The 24,164-nt window shown below is 39.4% G+C and overlaps 1 protein-coding gene and 4 gene segments (V, D, J or C); 4 read left to right on the forward strand and 1 right to left on the reverse strand.

The window, feature by feature from the left end:
- The window catches only part of LOC127235735 (ribose-5-phosphate isomerase), an 877,486-nt gene that overhangs the window by 203,747 nt on the left and 649,575 nt on the right, over positions 1 to 24,164 (forward strand). The window lies entirely within an intron of this gene.
- Positions 1,667 to 2,292, forward strand: LOC127235843 (Ig kappa chain V-IV region S107B-like). The segment is given in 2 exon segments: positions 1,667 to 1,745; positions 1,979 to 2,292. Coding segments are annotated over 2 exon segments (363 nt in total).
- On the forward strand, positions 7,035 to 7,657 carry LOC127235845 (Ig kappa chain V-VI region NQ2-6.1-like). The segment is given in 2 exon segments: positions 7,035 to 7,089; positions 7,266 to 7,657. Coding segments are annotated over 2 exon segments (441 nt in total).
- Positions 15,625 to 16,138, forward strand: LOC127235744 (immunoglobulin kappa variable 1-39-like). The segment is given in 2 exon segments: positions 15,625 to 15,678; positions 15,805 to 16,138. Coding segments are annotated over 2 exon segments (372 nt in total).
- LOC127235846 (immunoglobulin kappa variable 1D-33-like) lies at positions 21,289 to 21,822 on the reverse strand. The segment is given in 2 exon segments: positions 21,289 to 21,620; positions 21,734 to 21,822. Coding segments are annotated over 2 exon segments (399 nt in total).

A 24,164-nucleotide genomic window follows, 5' to 3' on the forward strand; every position in this document is an offset into this window, starting at 1 on the left:
ACAGAAGTAGCAGCCCAGGGTCTCATGCAGTATCCAGTATTCAGTGCCCCAGCTATGTGGGGAGGAGTGGAAGGGGGCAGGAGGCAGCCCCCACCAGATCTGTCTGGCCGGCTAGAAGCACCTAGGCTCCAAATGTCACAGGACCTACCCACCCTAGACTGGTTGGCTTTGACTTCAGGCCACACCCACCAAATAAGTTGTTCCTAAACTTCCCATGTGCATTTTTCAGATCCCTGCTCTCTCGCTCTCCCGTCCTTTCTCCCGCGGACTGTACTTTTCCCACAGCTCCTCCCACTCTCAGCTCGTAGCCCAAACCTGGTTCTCAGGTCAGACTTGCCGTGCCTCACAGTCACTGTCGGCAGATTTGCTAAGACAATTGGGAATTTAAAAAAAAAATTTTTTTTTCTAATTTTACATATCGATCCTCGATCCCAGTTCCCTCTCCTTTCCTCCCTCCCTCTCACCCTCCCTCCCTCTCACCCTCCCTCCCATCCACTCCACCACCGCCCTCCCATCCCATTTCCCCACCCCACCCCACTGGAAATTCTTAAAGGAGGAATTAGTTAAAAGAGTTTTTCCCACATTAAAAATGAGAAACACTATTATACTGGAGATAGTTAGATATCTGTGTGATTACATAATAGATGGCTTAAAATGGAACAATTAAAGGAAGGGATAATCAACTAAATGGGATTGGGATTGGCTTAGTGTTAATTATCCTTGTGGGCTTTTTGTTTTGTTTTGTTTTGTTTCCCCAGGCTTGGACTAGGCCTATTCCCCATCTCTCCAGTAGAGGGCAATAATACACTTTCTAGTCAAGTTGAACAGCCCTAGTGCTGACAGTCAGTCCTGGAAACACTTTCAATTAAAGAGGTTTCCAGGTTGTTGATGCACTTAACATCGGCAAATGTCTCCAGGCCTTTCACCCTGTCTGTGAGATTGGTCCAAGCACATTTCACTGACACACATTCCCGAGCTGGGGACCCTGAAAACCTTGTCCAAGAATCCCATTCCTGCTCATAACAGCAACCTTGGTCTAGGAGGATCAGGGTCTCAAAGTCCTTCTAAAACCAGCATGAGGCAGTGTGTTGGAATCATGATAGCTGCTGAAAAACCAATAAATGTTTTCCTCTGCTTCATAAAGGAAGTTTTATCAGCCTGTGGCTTCTATGGAAATATACCTGGAAATGCTCGAGTTCCAGATCATGCACTGGCACAAAGGTGTTCCTAAGGAACTGACAGCTTGGGTCCATTTGATTAGACTGGAGTGGATGAGCAAAGCCTTAGCTGAGCAGCTGCTAGATAAAAGAGGAGGCAGATATCAGACCTCAGATTTCCCAATGTACATTTCCATTGTCCCCAACGGAGGTTTATCATGGAAACAGTGTGTCCCACACAGTGAAGATCAACTTGTCATGCCAGTTAGGTCAAACATATGAAGAATTCCCTGGGCCCGTGATGTTGGACACCAAACAGAAGAAACAGAAAAAACCAAAGAAGATGTTGAGAGTTGGTCTTGATCAACTTAAATACTGCAAGAAAGTGAAAGCGCAGGCGTGTTTATGAGCCAAGGACATCCTCCCCTGCAGCCTCATGTTTGCATATTTACTCCTCAGAGGCCACAGTTGGCTCAGACTTGCTTTTAATAGAACTAACTTAGAAAAGAGAAGCTTGTAGACAGAGACCAGACAACAAGATGGGTTTACTGGTGAAGACTGTCACCTTGCTGCTACTCAGTGTAGTGGGTGAGAAAGAAAGGGGTCTCAACTAAAAACATCCTTTCCCTCATGGAAATTTTAGTTTAAAACCAAAACCTTTCCTTCCTTCCTTCCTTCCTTCCTTCCTTCCTTCCTTCCTTCTTCACTTACTTTTATCCTGTTTCTCCCCTACTTTTTTGTTGCCATGTTTTTCTTCTGTAAGGTATTCTGTAATCTGATTTTGTTTTTACTAATTTCCATTTTCCTCTTTCCCTCCATAGTATCATATAGTGAAAATATTCTCACGCAGTCTCCAGCATCCATGGCCATATCTCAAGGGGAGAAGGTCACCATCACCTGCAGTGCCGGCTCAAGTGTAAGCTCTAATTACTTCTACTGGTACCAGCAGAAGCCAGGAGCCTCTCCTAAGCTCCTGGTCTATGGCACATCCAGGCTGGCTTCTGGAGTCCCAGCTCGCTTCAGTGGCAGTGGGTCTGGAACCACTTACACTCTCACGATCAGCAGCATGGAGGCTGAAGATGCTGCCGTTTACTACTGTCTGCAGAAGAGCAGTGCACCTTTCACACAGTTCTAGAAAGCAGAACAAAAACCTCTTCCCCCTTCTCAGGACCAAGCTGCTTCCCCGTTAGAAGTTACCACATGGTCAAGATTTTTGACTGGTGTCTGACAAAAATCTCCAAATATTTCTTCAGTGTAAGCAGAGCTAAATTTCCACTCAAGGGCCTTTAAGTCACCTCTCCTGGCAAAGAAGAGAAACATGCATAAATGGAGATAGTGACACAAGACAACCATAGAGCCCACCTTAGTGGCATCCTCTCCAGACATGGTTGCGAATACTCTGGTGAGTAGCACTGTGTAGAAAGAAAGTGCACAGCCTAAATACCTCTTAGTCTTCTTTAAAAATATGTTCAATGTACACATACACCATTTTCCAGATATAAAATACAATAAATCTCTTTAGACTCATTTTCATCACAAAAATCCCAAAATTCTTTGTGGGGGGGTCTCACTCATTCTATACATCTGACTCTATACATTACATGTCATCATGATAAAAGTATTGCATTTGACACTGGATTCAGCATCTTTGTTATAGACTCTATTGCTGTGAAGAGATACCATGACCATGGCAACTCTTTTAAAAGAAAACGTTTTTAAATTATTATTTTTTTATTTATTTTATATAATCAAGTCCATTTAAATGAAAACAAACATTTATAGACAATATTTGGGAATTTGGGCCTTGTTCTTTCCAAACTACTTCCTGCTGGTAAGGGGCGCTGTCATGGGGGATTCGAAGAAGATTCAGAAATCCTGGCTGTAATCTGTAAGGCTGCTTTGTCCAGCTGTTTTGAATGTAGGATCATCTGGTACTCTGTTTCAGGTGGTCTGGCTTGATCAAACATAAATGCCCTTCCTGGATAGTGAGATCAACAACTAACTTATCTATGGAGCCCTCAATTAATGCCTGTTGGAAACAGGAGCAAACACCCATACATAAACACTGAGTCGAAGTAGAACTCAGATGCAGATGGAGAGGACAAGACCAGGTGGCAGAAACACATAGAGACAGCTTACCTGAACAAGGAGGAGCTAAGGGCCACCAGACTGATAGCTGGGAAGCCAGCAGGGGACTGACTCAGGCCCCCCTGATTATGGGTCTCAGCCAGAAGGACTGAGCAGTCTAAGGGACCTCAGACAGTGGAGCCAGGATGTATCCCTGGAGCACAAAATGACCTTGCAGACACATCCCCCATGGAGGGATAACTGCCTTAACCTAGAGACAGGAGAGAAACCCTAGTCCCTACTTCAAATGTCAGATCTACATGACCCCAACTGATTGGCATTCCCCTACACATGGAATTGGGGTGGGGGGATGGGAGGGGAGGGTGGTTAGGGTGCATGTGAGAGGGCAGAGAAGGTAAAAGGGAAGGAAGGAGGGAGGGAGGGAGGGAGGGTGGGAGGGAGGGAGGGAGAGGGAACTGGGATCGACATGTAAAATAATAAATTAAAAAAATGCTTTGACTCCAAAATTTAAGTTCAAGGACAAGTAACTGGAGAAAAGGATTTCTATTTTTGTTTCCACAGAAAATGAAAAGATGTGGATTCCTTTCATACTAAAAGAAAACTTTTGATTAGGGCTGGATTACTGTTTCTGAGGCGTAGTCCACTATTGTCATGAAAGGAAGAATGGTGGCATACAGGTTATATATGTGTACACACACACACACACACACACACACACACACACACACACACATAATTTCTAAGTCAGGAATGCAGACCATCAGAATCCAGAGAATCTAATGCAAGGTGATTTCTCTGAATGTGTCTTCAATTACATGACCAGTATCAGGATAGAGCTAACTTTTATACTTGACACACAGGGAGCCAAATTTCTCACATATGTTTTCAACACAAAGTTCTTCAGGTATTAATCACAAGTCTCTGAATCTCATTAAAATGTTCCCACCAATGATAACACTGTGTTGTAACTTATGAGTTTGTTCTGTAAAGGCTTCTAGAGTTACTTCAAACATGGAATTATTTTCAGCCAGCCATGTTAGCAAGTCAGTTTTTTTTTTCAGTGATTACAGTACATTTCATGAACTTGTGAGGTTTCAACAGTTGTCATTATGTCCTATATGTTCCGCAGTGCAGTCTTGCCATCAGCCTGTGGTGGGCAGCAAAGAGCTGTGGTGTCTTAGGGTTTTGGTCGCTGTGAAGGGACACCGTAATTAAAACAACTCTAATAAAGGAAAACATTTAATTGCAGAAAGTTTACAATTTAAGATGGTCTATTATCATCATGGCAGGACATGGTGGTTTCTAGGCAGATATGGTGCTGGAAAAGGAGATGAGGATTCTACATCCTGATCTGCAGGCAACAGGGGGTGAACTCGCTTCCATACTGGGTGCAACTTTTAAAGTCAGTTTCCACAGTGAATCACTTCCTCCAACAAGGCCACACCTACTCCAACAAACCCATATGTCCTAATACTGCCACTCCCTATGAAGGCCATTTTCTTTCAGACAACCATGAATGATAATGACTTACATTGTTTGAGCCTCTTAGAACTTCCCAAGACAAGTCAAGGGGAGATTTCTCATATCTGCGAAAATGGAAATTCAGTTTAAAAACCCATGTATGCATTCTGAAAGAAAAAATAATCCTGCCATGGAGGGTATATCCACTCAAACGTTTTAATACTGTATTTTAAAATAGTGGTCCCTTTAAAATTTTCTGGCTTTTACCAACCAATTAATGGTTTCTCTTTTTAGTTTTACTAATAGTGATATTTATAAACAGTGGGTGTTGTAGAACACTTGAGAGAAATTTATCATAAACTCAGGGCATTATGACCACAACCATATATCAACCATCTATTTACTACCTATTAATCCACAGAAACATGTATATTTCCCAACGCAAATAAGCCTTGAGTCTCTGCTGCTATTTTAATTACATCCCAAGGGCACAGGACTTGTTTAACTTCAACATAATACTCTAATACTATGTACTGAGTCTATATATATGAGTAGTGCATTTCATTAGTTAATCGATAGTCTTATGCTAAGCAAATCAATTTTTTTGGCTACGCCACTCTTATATCCCCTCTGAACATACATACTCACCCGTTCCATTTTAATACCTCTTCTGTCTGTGTCCATCTTCTTCTGTGTGTCCTCACCCTTCCTTGCCTAACTTCAGTTAATGTTTTTACTTATTATACTCTCCCATTCATTTTCTCATGGACATACCACAATGAGCCCATCATAATACCACAAACATGCCTGAACACATACAAGCACACAAAACATATATATCCATGGAATAAAATAAATAAATCAAGATATATTTAAAGGAAATCTTGGATGTCTCTCATTACAAGTAGGTCCAAGACACTTACTGTGCTTTTGAGGGTCTCTTGATGACCAAATCCTAATTTAAGGAATGAGCTGATGGAAATAGCTTGTCCTTTATCAGCAGGATGATCTTTGATCAATGTGCTGATGGGTTTGTTTCATACAACATCAAGGATGATTTTAGTGCCCTTACTTTTGAAACATAAAACCTGTCTTCATAAGAATATTGGAAACTCATTGTTAAGAAAAAATAAGAATAGCAGCTTACTACTAAACATAACAATGAAAGATGAGACCATTGATTTTCTTGAAGGAAAAGTAGCCATTTCTCTAGGACTGAGTGCTTAGCAAAGCATACTTTACAATTTTATTTCAACAATTTGATGTCAGTGTCTCTCGTTGTGTATACCTAGTCACAAATTTTCACTATTATTTTACCTAATCTTTGACACACAATGGGAAAATCTTTCATGATGGGAGGGATGAGGGTGCTCTTTTTAAGGAAGACCTAGTGAGATTTCTATCTCCCTCATAGACTCTGTTTAACTTCCAAGATTAAAATTTTATGTAGGATAAATTCAATTTTTAGTCAACATTTTACCCAAATTTTCAGATTCAGGAGCTCCCACCCTTTAATAATTAAAATGTAATATATTTGAAAAGTGAGTTCAGATATTCTAAGATAATAATATGACATGAGCTAAACAGTCACAGAGCAGGGTGCACATTGAGAATGGTGGTTATTTAAGTAAGTGCATCATGAACTACAGCCCAAGGTTCTCTTAAATCCCACATGAGGTAGAGTCCTGGACAAATGATAGTTTACTAAATTGGTTCCTGTTTTTCCATTCACTGAGGCAGGGTGGGAGGGCATTCTTTTTCCTACTCTCCTGGGGCTGGTGTATGTATCTGACTGTTGCAGAAATGTCTGTGAACACACTGAGGTTCTATATCACACACTTTGATGCTGGTTTCCAAGTGCAGATCTCAGTTAGGTGGTGTCCAGGATAACAGGAAGCAGAGAAAAGATCTAAAAGCTCTCTGGGAACATTATAAACAGTCATCTTTCACACAGTTTTATGTTTTTAATGGGAGATTTAAGGCTCAAACTGCTAAGTAGATTTGGCTTTTCATAGAGGATCAAATTAAGCCAGGCTTCACAGGAATACACCAGCATCACTCTGGGTCTAAACTATGCACCACAAATGAGAAAAAGTAAAACATTTTTTTATCCTCATCAGTGTAATATCTACAAATATTTAGATATAGTCCTGGTTTAACTATGTTTGCTATAAATAAAGAGCCACATGGGTTTATAAGCCATAAATAGCCTGACCTATATCTTGCTATTTGCATATTTTTTCCTCAGAAATAAAAAATGGCTCACATTTGTTTTAAGGAGATGTACTTATGAGACGAGCAGTAGTTAGCCTGAGGCAGAGGTTAGGAAGAACAATGGATTTTTGGGTGCAGCTCTTAAGCTTCCTGCTAATCGGTGTCACAGGTAAGACATGGGAGGAGTTAGGAGCTCAGAATCTAGGATTCTTCTTACTAGGGAAGTTTGAGTCCAAGATGAACTATTTTTCAGTTTTTTCTTTTGAATATTGGTTGATATGGAGTATTTTGTATATCAATGTCTACCAACCTCTCTCTTTTTTCATCACTCTCTTTTGATCATAGTGTCCAAAGGAGAAATTGTGCTCACCCAGTCTCCAGTATACATGACTGCATCTAATGGGGAGAAGGTCACAATCACCTGCAGAGCCAGCTCAAGTATAAGTTCCAATTACTTGCATTGGTACCAACAGAAACCAGGAGCTTCCCCTAGACTCCTTATTTATAGCGCATCCTACCTGGCTGCTGGAGTCCGCGGTAGCTTCATAGGCAATGGGTCTGAGACCTCTTACTCTCTTACAATTAGCTGCGTGCAGGATGAAGATGCTGCTACTTACTACTGTCAGCAGGGGAGTAGTAGCCCACCCCCACAGTGCTACAGACTGGAACAAAAACCTTTCACTTCCCCTAGGGTACAGAAGTTTTCTCAAAGAGATGAAATGTGGCCAAAGGTGTGATTGACATGTGGTAGGATTGTCCACGTTTTAATGTAGTATTGATGTTGTTTAGAGATATGTACTTTTTCCTACTTTTAACACTTCTCATATCTAAAAATTTTAAATTAATCTGGTAGATTTTTACCATATTTGTTGTTTTTTATGATGAAAGACTTTCTCGTGGAAATGTGCCTAGTAGGTACCTGGCTACATCAACCAAGTGTGGTTGTCTGTGTAATTAAATTATATTCAACACCAGCAATGCTTCCAAGTGTCCCAGTGACTGTTACTTGTGAGGTTGTGAATCTCATTCACTTCCTGTGACGTGGGGCTTCTCAGACTGCCGGGTTTCCCGGAAGTTCTGAGTAGGACAGAATTGACACAGATAACTCAGAGTGTGTTCATCTTTGTGACTGGGTTGCTTCAGTGATTCGTCACAGCTATGGCGAAACTGAAATTCTCCAGTGCCTCAGGGTAGAATGACGTTCGTTATACGTTAGACAGATCGGGCGAGACAAAAGGCCATTTCTCTATGGCATTGGTAGATAGAGTGTTAAAGTGTTTCTATGAAGTACTAGTTTCTGTGGCTAAGAGGACAGCACCTTCTCAGTGACTTCTTACATCTATTTATTGTGCAATGTATTTTCCTGGTGGTTTCTCTCACTCGGACACTCCCCTCAGGCCCTCTCCATTAGGAGGGAATGCAGTGATGAGAACTCGGCACCTCCAGTCTCTTATCTTGGGACCAGAGATGGTGGATTCAACAGCCAAAGAGTCCATTGTCTTGGCATATATTGGAACTGCAGCAGGCCTCACTCATTCTTTCTTACAGCCACAGGAAATCCACGTGTTTTACAGGTTGTTTTCAAATGGTGACATGCAATAGTCCGCACAACCTGCTTTGAGTACTTCTTTACAATGCCATTTGCAGTTTGGGAAAATATAGTTTCTCTGTGATATCCCTCTGTATCTCAGTGCTCTCCTTAAAGTCATGTTGGGCATGTTTATTCTGTACTTAGATTCTGTGTGCTGAAGGAAAGTATAGCTAGCACCTCTCCTCAGCCATTTTTCTGGATGGCTCCAGAAAGTTTTGCCCCTATTTTCTGCTACCTTAACTCATCTCAGAATTTTCTATGGCAGGTTTTTCTCCTTCAGGACAGTTGTTTACTGAAAATAAACTGCCTCTGTCATCCTGCTAAATGTAGTATAGCATCCATGCTTCTCTGTCTTCTCCTTGTCGGTAACGGACCATTTCTCTGAAATTGTCCTGTTAAGTTATAATTGACATTTGTTTCTCTCAGAAAAAAACAGTTCATTGGAGTCATATATTTTATTATTATTCAATTCATATGGAGAATCTCGGAAACAAACCACTAATAATTAAGCAAATAAGGCAACAGAGAACTATAGAACAGATATTTAAATTTTATTTAAATTTATTTGTTTATATTTATCTGAGTGTATGTGTGTGGGCACACGTGTAGAAATCAGAGGACAATATTCCAGATTCAGTTCTTTTACCATGTGCTAATTGAACTCAGATTTTCAGAATTGGTGAGAAGCATCATTATCTGCTGAGCCGTATCTCCCATCCCTAATTTTTTCCTTTCAATTATTAAGAAATATATCAAGAACAACACTAGATTATAGAACAACTTCAAATGTTCATGGGTTGGTAGAATTAATATTGTAAAAATGATCAACCAACCCAACACAATTTAAAGATACAATGTAATAATCCCTATCAAAAACTACATAGATAGCAAAAGTCTTAAGATTCATATGGGAACTTAATAAAACAATAATGCTAGGGTACTACCATAACTAATCCTGTTGTACTATAGAGCTATGGTGCTAAACACTGGTATTCAGCACAGAAAAACTCATAGATGATCAAAACAAATCTGAATATTCAATTTATATAAAAGCAGTTAGAGCCAAGTGTTTAACAAACATGGGAACACACAATCCCAGAAACAAATGAACAAAAAGGAAAAACAGTGCTACCAACAAATGGTGCTGGAAAAGAATGGATGTGCTCACACAGAAAAGGAAACTAGATTCCTAACTTTCAGTCTTACAAAAACTAACTCCAAGATGTTCAAAAATATAACTCTGAAGCTGAAAAATCTGTAAGCTATTGAATATGCTGCCAGGGACTTCATTAAAACATGTAGAGGTAGATGAGAACTCTCTACACAAGACTGGGGCAGGGGTATTGCATGGGAATCAAGATTCACTAGACTCAGTACAGGTTCTGTGAATTTTATTCAAGGAGAATGCACTTTCACAAGAAACAGGTGACCACTATCAGTTCCAGCTCCAAGGATTCACCCAGGTTGCCCTTTGTGACCGTAGCGCACTGGGGTGGGGGACCCCAGACCTAGTCCTACCCTCTAGCCTATCTGCTCCTGTGACCATGCACAAATGGGCGTATTCCATGCTACAGGTGTGGGAGGCGGGGAGGATATCTCAATACACAGGAGTGCTTTGCATGATACAGGTCCCCATAGGCTCATACATTTGCTACTTATTCCCTAGTTGGTCATCTATCAAGAAAGCATTGGCCTAGATGCAGTAGGTGTGGACTTGTTGGAGGAGTGGTGTCACTACAGAAATGTCTTTCCCTGCTACCTATGGTTTAGGATATAAAGCTCTCGGTGTCTTGTCATGCTTCCTGCAATGGTAATGTAAGGACCTCTGAGACTGTAAGGAAACCCCCAATTCAATGTCTTCTTTTGTTAAGAGTTACCCCAGTCCTACTGCCTCTCTATAAAATAAAGGAGTGACAGACACAGTAATCAGGCAAGAAATCTGGTCAAAAATTGACAATTGGACCTCCTGAAGCTACAAAGCTTCCGTATAACAAAAGAAACAGTCCATTAAATAGTCAATCTGCTGAATGGTAGAAAGTCCTGCCAGCTGAATATACAACAGAGAATCAATATCTAGAATACATGAAGAACTGAAAAGGCATCAAGAAAACAAATAACCCAATAAAAATGAGGTATAGATATGAAGGAGACACATAGAAACCTACTGTCTTATAACCAAGCAAAAATATAATTCATTAAATTAGAAATAGTTTTAAAGCATATGTTACATACATAGGTCTAGAAAAAAGTTATACCCAGATCTGCATTTACTGAACAAATCTTCAATCATAGGAGTGAATTCATTACTGTGAGTTGTTCTTATGGATGACCCAGGTGTTACCCATTAGTTAGTCTTGTCATTTCTTATTTGAGTAACAGAACTGGATGACAATAGCATATTCCTGATTACAACATATACTGTAGAGAAATGAGGAAGTGAACTAGAAGCTTCTTCCCAGCTGAGTAGCTTTTATTATCCTGGAAGATGCCATGAAGTTTGTTAGGGGAGAGGAAGCCTTGATGTTTTTATCCTTCCATGAATTCTACCATCTAGAAGCCTAACCTGGCAAGCAAGATACTCTCCTCTTGCCTCAGCTCTCAAAGGGTTTCTTTACGAGAGTATATAAATGCATGGTTGTTGAATGTGGTATTTACATGTAAAGTAAAATACTAATGAATTAAAAAACAACATTTAAATGTTGTTATAAAATATTAGAACAGGAGTCCACCATGTCTCATATGTGCTGCATAATAGAGGCAATGATCTTCATGGGTAATACATTTTACAATATTAAACTACAAATGTGTATATCTACTTTTAGTCAGACCACTGTTCATAACTTTGTCTACTTGGAAACAGGCCCAGGAAAAGAGGAAAACACAAAGCTAAGCAGAGTCTGGTCTGGTATTCTCTGACATATGGGAAAATGAATGTAATTATAAATTTGTGTCATTTCCTGCTAATTGACTGAGCTCTTAATTTTGTATTTTAAGTTATACTTTCCTCATGATTATTCTTTTTGTCTTTTAGTGAAGTTGTCAAGTAAACCAAAAGCTCACATTTCCCACAAATGTTTTAGACATTAACACGATTATTATTTTTTACACTGATTTTTCTTAAGGATATTTATTCATTTATAGCTATCCCTACTACATATAGTTTTATGATTCATCAGTTCTTTAAATTTTGTATTTTGGTTGCACATATTTATTTTCAAACATAAACATTGTTCTTTGTGCCTTATGTGTGACTACTTACAATAGTTAAACTGAATTTTAAAAATAACTTTCTAAAGCCTTGAATGCTTAGAAGAATCCTTATTTCAAACTGTGAATATACATCTTTACTGCTGAGCAGTGTCAGAAATTCACTGCTCAAATCAAGAGCACACGACAGTGTACCATATATAATGGACTGCGTGGAATATTCACCTGTGTTTTATTAAGGGGCTTTATATCACTTTGTCTCATACAAAAGTACACAATGAAAATTTCTGAGTACATTTCAACATAGGGTTTTTGGAGGATATGTGTGTCAAATGAACTTTTGACATAATATTATTGATTGATATAATTTTAGTTGCTATATCCCCCGTGTAAGAAATGATATCTGTGAAAAGGGACAGAATGTGTTCATAGGAATTTATACTCTTTCCACACTTCTGCATCTATATTTAATGCTTTCTTCTAAGTGCTTCATTATTTATTAGTAGCAACGGTTTGGATGCATGTTTTTGGGTCTACACAAGTGTCTCTGACTGTATTTGGAGAATATTCATTTTCTTTCACCATATAGAGTGATGAAAACTCCAGTCTTTGCTCCCTCCTTTCTGTTTTCCCCCATCATGCTAGGATTTGCACTGACCATCATCCTTTTAGATTTCCTCCAGGCTCATACTTGCCCTATTCACATCTCTCCAGCAGAGGACAGTGTTTATATTTATCTACCTAAAGACACCAGCTTTAGAGCTGATAATGACCCGAAACACCATGAATAAGGAAAAGGTTCCCAGGTTTTTAATCCACGCAGCATCAAAAATGTCGCTAGCCATTTAATCACTTCTGTGAGATGGGTCAGAGCCTATTTCATCAGCACAACCAATAGAATCTGGAGAGCCTGAGTATTCCCACTCTTCAGAGAAGGAGTCAAACTTCTCCAAGATGTTCAGTCCTATTTATAACATTAAACTTAGCGTAGGAAGATCAGAAGTCCAGAGTTGGATTCATCACAGACGCTACAAAATCAATAGCCCTTTCTTTCTGTTTCAGAGAGGAGGGTTTATCAGAGCTGAGTTTCTGTGAAAATGTCCCTGGAATTTCCTGAGTTACAGGTGACACACTGACACACTGGTTTGGATATATTCAGGGTCATTTAATCAGAACGGAATGAATGAGAAAAACCTTAGTGGAACATGTGCCAGTAAAAGGAGGAGGCAGAGATGGGTCATCAGGGTTTCAGTGCACATCCCAATCATCCTCCTCTGAGCTTTATCATGGAAAAGTAAGCTCCACATGCCAAGGAAAAGAACCTGCATGCCATGTAGGTCATTTCTAAGTTTAGCTGTGAAAAAAAAACATGGAATAATATGTAAAAGAAAGTTACAACACTGTAGAGAAAACAAAAACAAAAACTGAGAGCTCTAGTGTTCACTAAATTAAATACTACAAGTAAGTAAAGGCAGAAGTGTGTTTGAGTCAAGATCCTGCTAGCCTACAGCCTGCTGTTTGCATAGTCACTCCTCAAACGCCACAAATAGCTCCTATTTGCTTTTAAGAGAATAAACTTAGAAAAAAGAAGTTTGTACTCAGAGAAAGAGGCAAGACAACAAGATGGGCTTGCTGGTGCAAACTGTCAATTTTCTGCTGCTCACTGTCCTGGATGAGAAAGATGGGAAGCTCCAAGCTCACACTCAACATCTTTTCCCTTGCAGAAGTTTCAGTTTAAAATCTGCTCCGTCCCTCCCTCCCTCCCTCCCTCCCTCCCTCCCTCCCTCCCTCCCTCCCTCCCTCCCTCCCTCCCTCTTCCCTCCCTCCCTTCCTCCCTATCCTCCCCAACTTCTTCTTTGTCATCTATTCTTCTTTGTATAGTGTGTGGTATGAAGATGCTGGAATCTTGATCTTCTAATATTTTTGCTTTTTAAAGTACATTTCATTTAAATTAAAAACAATCTTATTTTACATACCAATCCAAGTTAACTCTCCCTCCCATCCTCCAATGCTCCCCCATCAACCCCCCATCCCACCCCATCTACTCCCCAGAGAGTGTGAGGATTCCCATGAGGGATAATCAGAATCTAACACATTATTTTGGGCAGGACATAGGACATCCCCAATTATTTAGGGTGAGAGATTACCCCTCTATATGGATTGTGCTCCCAAAGCCCATTTGTGCACCAGGGATAAATATTGTTTCCACTGCCAGAGGCCCCATACATAGACTGCCTAGGCCTCCCAACTGACACCCATGTTCTGGGAGCATGGTTGGGTCCTATGATGGTTTTACAGCTATCAGACTGGAATCTGTCAGCTCCACTTGCTCAGGTCAGCTGTTTCTGTCAGTTTCCCTAGCCTGGTCTTGTCCCCTTTGCTCATTGTCCCTCCCTCTCTACAGCTGGATTCTAGGAGTAAGACTCAGCTCAGTACTTGGCTCTGAATCTCTGCTTTTGCTTCCATCAGCTACTGGATGAAGGGTCTATGATGGCCTTTAAGGTAATCATCAATCTCATTATAGGGGAAGTACAATTAAGGTAGCCTCTCCACTATTGCTTAGATTCTTAGCTGGGGTCATCCGTATAGATCCCTGAACATTTCTCTAGTGTCAGATTTCTTTGTAAACCAATAATGGCTTCCTCTACTAATGTATCTTGCTATACTTCTCTATTCTTCCCCCAACTCGATCTTCCTAAACTTCACCAACTCCACATCTGATAGAGGGATGATTTCCAAAACATACAAATAACTCAAGACAATAGTCACCAAAAACACCAAATAGTCCAATTAAAAAGTGGGGTACAGAACTAAATAAAGAATTCTCAGGAGAAAGACACTCAAGAAATTACTCAATGTCCTTAGCCATCAGGGAAATGAAAATCAAAACAGCTCTTATACCTGTCAGAATGGCCAAAATCAGAATCACCAATAACAGTTTATGCTGCCGAGCATGAGGGGAAGGGTGGTGCTCCTCCATCCACTGCCGGTTGTAGTGCAAAATTTTACAACCACTTTGGAAATCAGTATGGCAGTTTTCAAGAAAATGGGAGCAGGGGAAAAACAAAAAACAATGGCGTCTTGAAATTCACAGGCAAATGGTTGGTACTAGAAGAAACCATCCCGAGTGAGGCAACCCAGTCACAGAAAGAGAAATATTGTTGGAACTCACTCATAATTGGATATTAGACAAAGAGGAAAGGATAACCAACCTACAATCCACAACCCCAGAGAAGCTAGGAAACAAGGAGGACCCTAAGAGAGACATGCATGGTGCCCTGCAGAAGAGGAGAGGTCCGAGACCTCCTGAGCAAATTTGGAGCACAGGGGGAGTAGGGAGGGAGTTAGGAGACAGAAGAAAGATGAAGAGGGGAGAAGAGTACAATCCACTAACTTTTATCCCTTTTCATTTTAATTCTTTCCATAGCATTGAATGAAGAAATTGTTTTCATCCATTCTCCAGCATCACTGTTTGATTTTCAAGAAAGGAGAGTACCTATCACCTGTAAGGCCAGTACAAGTCGCATCTCTGATAACTTCCACTGGTTTCATCCGAAGATTGGAGTTACTCATAAGCCCCTGATTTGTAACATATCCAACCTTGTTTCTGGGTCTTAGATTGCTTCTGTGGCAGTGGTTCTTGGACTTCTTACTCTCTCATAATCACAAGTATAATGGCTGAAGATGCTGCCACTTATTAATAACAACCACAGAACCATCTCCCCATTCACACAGTTCTACAAACCAGACTAAAACACCTTTTAAACATCACTGACTTGACTAGTCCTGATCTGTGGCCAGACATTGCTGATTTGCATATACCCAGAGCACAGCCCACTGTCCTGAGGATTTCTTCATAGTCAGGTCTCATGCTGTGGTAGAGTCAGCAAAGCACAGGGCACATCACAGACATGACGGGCCTCACTCATCTCCTTGGTTTACTGATGATCTTCCTTACAGGTAAGGATGACATCATTGGAAATTTATTCACTGGAATGTGGATCAGTGCCGGCTGGTCTCTGGGAAAGTTTTCTTCTAACAGGATTAATTGTGAGGAAATTTGCTTTCAATTTTTTTTTATTTCAGGTGCCAAATGTGACATCCAGATGACCCAGTCTCCATCCTCTCTGTCTGCATCTCTGGGGGACAGTGTCACCATCACATGCCAATCAAGTCAGGACATCTACAGTTATTTAGCATGGTATCAGCAGGAACCAGGGAAACGTCCTAAGCTCCTGATCTATGGTGCAACCAGCTTGGCAAATGGGGTCCCATCGAGGTTCAGTGGCAGTGGATCTGGCACACAGTATTCTCTAAAGATCAGCAGCCTGCAGCCTGAAGATATTGCAACTTATTACTGTCAGCAGGGTTGGAGTACCCCTCCCACAGTGATCCAAGCCATGACATAAACCACCCAGGGAAGCAGAAGTGAGAGCCCAGGCTGCCACAATTGCTGCTTCTGGTGCCACCAGTTGCTAAAAGGGTTTCTCTTTGTCAGAATTTAGAGGTCAATGTGATATTTTTTTTAGTGTGTAGAAATCATGGAAACTTTTCTGTGCCACAAATTGTCCTCTTGACCAGGCCTAGCATTATTAAAAACGCAGGAATCCTTCACATGAGTAACCAAGTCAAGGCAACAGCTGAGATTCATAGAGCAGAAATGTCAACACACACACACACACACACACACATACACACACACACACACACACACATACACACAGAGGTGGGGGGAGGGAGGGAAGGAGAGACAGAAACATAGAAATGAGAGAGAGGAGAGGAAAGAGAGGAATTCACACCTCTACACACACATATACAACAAGCTATAGTAACTTAGATTTGGACCAGAAAATTATTATCTAACTATGGCATAAAAATTCTGAGGAAAAAGATTTCTAACAGAGCAGTAGGGTCATTTCAACCCACTGCCTTTTAGTAGCCTCTAGCACAGCCAGAATATATGCTAAGAATACTGACTGCTCTTTCAGAGGACAATTTTCAGAGTCCCAACATCCACATGACTGCTAACACCTGTTGCTAACTGCAGTTCCAGGGAGTCTGAGCATCTCATCTTGCATCTGAGACTTTGCACTGACAAGTTACACAAAAATACAAGCCAGAAAAATAGATGTACACATAAAACACATAAAATAAAATGTCTTAAATATTTTAAAATCCTAAGGGACTGGTATTCAGAAAAACTGATACTGGGAACAGATATTCTCGGAATCTGGAGTTAATTTTTTGTTTTAAACTCAAGTAAGGCTTCCTGACAACAGGGGCCTCAGATAGGGGTCAACTCTCATATCATATACGTGGGGTGGGGGTCATCCATTAACTGTCCCTTTCCTTACCAGGAGTACAAGTGTCTTAATTGCTTTTCTATTACAGAGAAAAATATCATTAATTGACAACTTATGAAAGAAAGTATCAAAATTTGGGTCCAGGGTTCCTTAAGATTAATCCATTATCAGCATGGTGGAAAGCAGAGCTGCTGATAGGAAGAAGGCCTGAGGATTTTGTTGTAGATGACTCAGGAGCAGTGGGTAAGTGTTTCCATCTATATGTGCAAGTTTGGAGAAAGGGAAGCAGAGAGCTAACAGGGGATGCAACAAAAACCACACCAAGTTGTATGCAAGTCACTCTCCAAAGAAAACAATATTGTCATTCTAACCCATGGTTTCATAATAACCTCTAGAACGGTCAAATACACTTGGAACTATATAATGGAATAGAATTAGTTGACCGAGCCCACTCTACGACCGACTTTGGGGCAGTAAAGAGGGTCCTTAAAATATCAAGTAACAGAAAACCTCCTTTTTATTATCATATGCATTTTCTATAATGCAGATGATTACAATCAATTGCATCATAGGAAAGGTACATTTGCATTGGACAAAAGCTATAAATGAAAACAGGAAAGCATATGTGTTAGACTCCTCGGCAACCAACATTTTTTCTGGACCACAAATAGAGGGTCCTAGAATTATTTATTGAGTGAATTTCTTCAGATGCTTATGTTCTATTGAAGTGTCTATAGTTCTAACTAAAATCATTGAAACCTTGTTCCAACATAGGTCACAGTGAGAAATTCTTCTGTTAAGAGAAAGAGAGTTTTAGCCTCATTTTTCTATTATCAATGTAGTCATTTTTTTTCTCACAAGACTCCTGCAATGTTAATGAAACTTCTCATTTTCCACCTGCTTTATGACTCTATGATGTTACTCGTTTTACTGAACTTAAACTACCTGAAGATGCTTCAGAAATTGCATATACATATTATAAATATGCCTCCAAGGAATAATATTCTGAAAATTTCAAGGACAATAGTGGGATGCTGAAGATTAAAGATAGCATGATTGGGTGTCCTAGTTCTTAACGGCTTTACTTTTGAATAAAAATGATAATGAATTTAAAGACTAGGAAGTGAATTCATAGTTGTTATGCAGACCCCAATTGCAATTATTGAAATAATCACTACACAGAACTGGCACAGGTATTCCTCAAGTCCTCTGCATATATACCATACGTAATTTGTAAAGAAAATGAGCATACTATCAACTATATAGCTTGCTATCAACAAAAACCAGAAGAAGTTCCTAAGCTCCTGATCTATTATGGATCTACTTTGCAGTCAGGAGTACCTGAATGGTAGTAGGTGTGGGACATATCTGCCCTAAATATTCAAAGAAATGATTGTTTTAATATAGAAAGATAGAATATTAGTAACAGCTAGTAACCGTCTTGAATGCCCTTGATGGTTATAAAGTAGATACCAAGTAGTGCACTTAGCTGTTCTCTCAGAATACAAAGCTCTCTACCAGGAATGCCAAGGCTGCCTAACCATTCTGTGCTCAAACCTGCTCAGAAATCTAGGTCTGACATTTGGTGATGACAACAACAACAAAAAAATAATATGGGTGCTATTAAAGAATTTTCAAATAATGGCTGACAAGGGATAATAAGTTCATAATATGTGAATGTGTTCTTTGAAGCATTATCAGTAAGTCTAGGATCAGAGTAAGAAAAAAAACTGTTAAAAAGCTGTAATTATGTTCTGGAGATTTGTTCCTTTCCCCTTCTATGGGGGACCATGTATGTCTCTCTTAGGATCATCCTTGTATCCTAGCTTCTCTGGCAGTGTGAATTGTAGGCTGGTGCTTTGCTCTATGTCTAAAATCCATATATAATGAGTACATACCATGTTCATGTTTTTGTGACTGGGTTATCTCCCTTAGTATTGTTTCTTCTAGTTCCATCCATTTGCCTAAGAATTTCAAGATTCCATTGTGTTTTCCACTGAGTAGTACTCCATTGTGTAAATGTACCACATTTTCTTTATCCATTCTTCAGTTGAGGAGCATCTAGGTTGTTTCCAAGTTCTAGCTATTACAAATAATGCTGCTATGAACACAGTTGAACAGATACCTTTGTTGCATTGATGTGAATCTTTTGGGTATATGCCTAAGAGTGGAATTAATTACTGGTTTTTTTGTACAGTTTAGAAATGTGACTTTGTTCACAGAGACATGCATCCCTTCAACTCAGGTGAAAAATGTTGCTCTTTCATTCAAGAAGAGACAAATTCCTCTGTCCTTCTTTGTAACCTTTTTATTTAATTTGAACCAAAAGTGAGCCATCAATGAATAAACAGCAAGTTGTGGACAGTGTGAAAATGAATATATTTGAATACATCTCATAATTAATTATGTGCCTAGTGATTTTGTTTAATTTTTGATATATTGGGGGCTTGTTTTTTTTTTTTTTTTTTTTTTTTTTGTTTTTTGTGACTGGCAAATTTTGAACATGTTGTCAGTTCTGTTAGAAGCACAAAACAAGATTATCAAGTTTTGTGTTGTTTTTTTTTCCAGATCCTCCTATATCTGTAAAGCAGTCTAACTAAGGCTAGCGAAGAAAATCAAACTGAATGAAAACCAAGAGGGCTTCCTATACATGAAGTGCCTGAGTGAGATAGGGCATGGCATTTCATAGATACAGAAACAGTAGTTTTCAGAATGTAGGAATATTAGATATATTAAATGTAATACATGGTTGAAATTAATAAAAACTGGAACTCTTCATTATTTTTGGAAGTCTAAAATTCCTTCGTGACCTTTGTTAGATCACGTCTAGTGGAATCATAGAATAAAGCAAGATCACTGCAGGATCATCAGCTGAGTGACTATTAAGCAGGGGGTGACCACACATACCACAGAATTCATGTAGATGCTTGTCTGTGAAAAGGTAAAGGGAGAAGAGGCTGCGTGGTCACAGGGAAGTATGTGGTCCTCAAGTCCAGAGACATATAGTTGTCCATATATACTTAAATATACATACAATGTTAGGAGTGATCTATGAAACAGAGAGAAGAGGGGGGAGGAGAAGTAAAAAAAAATGAAAGAATAGGTATGAGAAACAAGTGATGAAACAAGGTATCTGAAGGAAGATTCAATAGGGGAGTAAGAGAGGAGAGAGAGAGAGAAACAGAGAGAGACAGACCGATACACAGAGAGCTTCAAGGAGAAAGAATTGTTGTCGGTTTAAGATGGTCTTCTGCTTTTGCTGAAATCTGAAGTTCTCAGCAAATACATTAGGTGGTTCACAACTACACATAACTCCCCCTCATGGTATCTGACTCCCTTTAAGAAATATTTTGACTTGTTGACATAAGAACTGATCTCAGGTACATGTCAATCTGAAACTGATGTCTTGTTAAAATGTAGACCATTATTAGTGCATGTTAATTATAGACTGCTGTCTCTCATTTCCAACAAGTTGCTTAAAAGTAAATGAATGACCTATTGACAAATTTAAGCATCAATACCTTTATCTATTAATGGAAATGAGGGAGTTATATCTTATTTTATTAAGATAACTGGTATGTTAATTTTCATTACAAAGTATTTTATGCAAATTTTAACTTTCTGTTTGCTATATGACTTAGATAAGACTTTTTTTCTGTTTTTAATTTTACTATGATCTTAGAATTACTCATAATCCTTCAAAGATTACATACACAAATTATGAATCTATCCCTTGCCAGTTGTTATCTGAAAATTCAGTAACATCAACTATACTATGTTTTCTGATGTCAATACCCAGAGATATTCCTAGACTTCTGAATAGGTCAGAGTATAACATGATTAGAAAACCTAGATATTCCTGATATAAAGCTCTGTATTCTTGGAGAGCTGCTGAGAATACATTTCCTATCTACTTCAGAGATTATAAGAGAATACAAGCCAGTTAATGGTTATTCCTTTTATTCAACCTCTGTGTACTAAAACGGTCCCTTCTTTGATTATTTAGTTTCTTCAGTTTTCTTTTATGCATCCCAAGTACTGCTGATATTCAGATGGATCAGCTATATATACTTTTGTTTTCATGGGATAATGGTATGCATTGTCTTGCCTCTAAAATTGTACTGATCAAGTAGAGAGTGGGGTGCAGAACAACTTTTCTGTGCCATTCACAAAAGCTCCGTGTGGTCAACAGAGCCTGTTCGCATCTGAGACATGGTGTCAGCAACTAAGAGAGTATTTGGGACAATTTATATTCTCACTTCTGCTTTTATGAGTGGTTTTTGTCATGACTTCTATCACTGTGGTACAAGTTAGAACCTTGCTGACAGTAGTACATTGCAAAATCTTCAGACTCCACACTGCTGATGGTAAAGGAATAATCCGTACCAGAGCCACTGCCACTGAACCTTGTGGGAACACCTGGTTGCAAATTGGAAGCATAATAGATCAGGAGCTTAGGAACTTCCCCTGGTTTCTGTTGGTACCAAGCCATATACTTGCTAATATCCTGACTTGCTTTACAAGTGATGGTAACTCTGTCTCCCAAGGATGCAGACAAGGATGATGGAGACTGGGTAACTTGGATGTTACATCTGGCACCTGAATTAGGAAAATAAAAGCAAAATTAATAATACTACAGAAGGATTACCCTCAAAGACAAGCAACAATGATCACAGTGTTTTGAGAAATTTCCCAAAGCCAATCCTCCTTACTTGTGAGCCAGAGCATCACCAGTCCCAGGAATTGAGCAGAGGTCCTCATGTCCATGCTGTGGCACATGTGATTCAGACAGACTCTACAGAAGGATGTGACCAGATCTTTAAAATATACTCAAAGCAATGGGTTGTGCTCTGGGCACATGCAAATCATTAGGAGCTAGGTAGGGCTGAGCACTGGCGCAGAAGTAACTCCTCTCTCTGAAATCACATGGTCTCTCAGAGTCCTCATTCCTAGCACAGCACAGAGAACATTCTTCCTTCTGACTAGAAATCAGGGACTTTGTATATTCTGTGAGTATGTGATGTGTTTCCTTGGCCACATCTAAGAAACTACAAATTTTCAAGCTCCTACCATTTGGCACTTTTATTACTGAGATCACAGAGGATTCCTCTTTAACACAATTAGTTAATAGGCTTAGCCTGAAGTTGAAGTATGAAGCAGTCATAGGAAACACACTTTGTAAGGAAAGATAGAGTCTTTGGTGCCTAAGTGGTATTCTTTTAGTATTTCGTTGCTGTTCAGAAATCCTTTGCTTTATTGGCTTCTAAAGTCAGGTATAATCTGTCTTTTTTCAGAAGCAAGTGAGCTGCCATCTTAACTCTGATTTTAGTTAAACATATTCGTACATAGTGTTCTCTACGTCCTTCATGATATTGGTTTTATCCGCTCTCTTAATTCAAGCCATTGTGTTTAAATATTGAGGGCTTTCCTTGCCAATTAGTCATTCACTCATTTGGAGATATTGTGCTCATTAAAATTGAATATCTAAAAGCAAAATCTCTAATTCAGTTGCTAAGAGAAATAAGATTTAAATTGCTGGTTAGAACAATGCATGGATTTCACATTTATTATCTGTTGTATTTTTACTTAAAATACAGATATTCACTATGATTGCAGAAGTTATATTCAATGGTATTTTCAAAACTAGTAATAGAAACCACTCACATTTTATTTAACAAAAGAGGTAAAAATTATTTGCTTGACTTTATTTTCAATTTAGGATACAATGATTTTGAATTCGTATATCTGTCACTCCCCTGTCCATGAAATCACCCTCCTCCATGCATTGTTCTAGAGGAAAAAACAACATGGAGCAGACAAATCTCTGGAGAATTCAGCACATGCTGTAAATGTTGGGTTGTTTTTTTTTTTTTTTTCTGCTATGGGTGGGAGGTTAATAGAAAAGATGTGACAGCAAAGTAAAGGAAGCTGTTCTCTATCCCAAACCTACTCCCTTCTTTTTTAGTTCCAGAGGCACAGGCAAGGGCTCACTGGAATTAATAAAGGACTCAGATCTTGACAGATGAGGCACCTTGACTTGACGTAATCGGAGTTCATACTCCTATTCAGCAATAATGGAATCTGTTTAATATGTACTTGTTAGAGCTTCTTTAAATGGCTCAATGTAGCTAGTGGATATGTAAAAGTCTGTCATTGACTTTGGTACCTGGTATGAAAGTTCATACTACAATATGGAGTTTTTTGGTGCCTGTGCTGAAGTTATCAGGTTTAAGGTATAAGCAGCCTCTAACTTGCTCAATTGCTCTAGCTATTTCATACCTCTATTGGGAACAGGCAAAAAGCACTTTGTCTTAAGTACTGCTAGTTTGTCTTCCAACTCCATGTTTCCTGTGGGGTGAAACAAAAGTTCAGGCTTCCAAGCCCTAGGGGAGCTTGGGAACTTGCAAGAGCTGACTCAGCTCCCACTTAATCTGTAGAAATAGTCATTATGAATCTTCATTTCTCTGAAAACACCATGGATGTTCCTAACAACAGAAGAAACAAATGACTCTGATTGGTGGGACTTAAAAGCTTACCTTGTGGTCAGTTGACAATGATGGCATACTCAAGGAAGCCCCTAATCTCTAAATCCCGATTGGTGAAAATTGTAACTGTAACTTGGCAACAAATGTTTGTGTTTTTTTGTTGAAATACTTGCTTCAACTTGCATTTGGGGTTTCAGCTCAGCTCCCAAGTCTGTTCTGCAGCCATGATTGATCAGCTCCTTCACCTACCCCCCTTCTTTTGGCCTGCCCTGCATTAAATCTTGCCTTATGGAGACTTTTTGTGTCTGCTTGGGTTCATTTGGAGCCTTGGACCATGGTACAACCTTACCTAAGCTATTCAACTTATTTTTGACTAATTAGCTGTAGTAGTAGAGTATTTGCTTGTAATAGTGCCTTCTGGCTTTTCCATAGGACTTGAAACTAACGAGGTAATACATATTCCATATGTGCATTAATATTTGTACATAGGAAATTCAGCATGAGTGTTAGAGTGTGGAGCCTGATGCTTTGGGACCTTTTGAAGAAATTCATGTGGGATTTTGGGCTTTTGGTGTCACAGATGCAAAAATGAACTCAGTTAGCAGCCCTTGATTCTGGTTTAATTTTGTTGTTGTTCTCATGACTGTTCATTCTGATA

The sequence above is a fragment of the Phodopus roborovskii genome, unplaced genomic scaffold, assembly GCF_943737965.1.
Source record: "Phodopus roborovskii unplaced genomic scaffold, PHOROB, whole genome shotgun sequence".
NCBI classification, from domain to species: domain Eukaryota; kingdom Metazoa; phylum Chordata; class Mammalia; order Rodentia; family Cricetidae; genus Phodopus; species Phodopus roborovskii.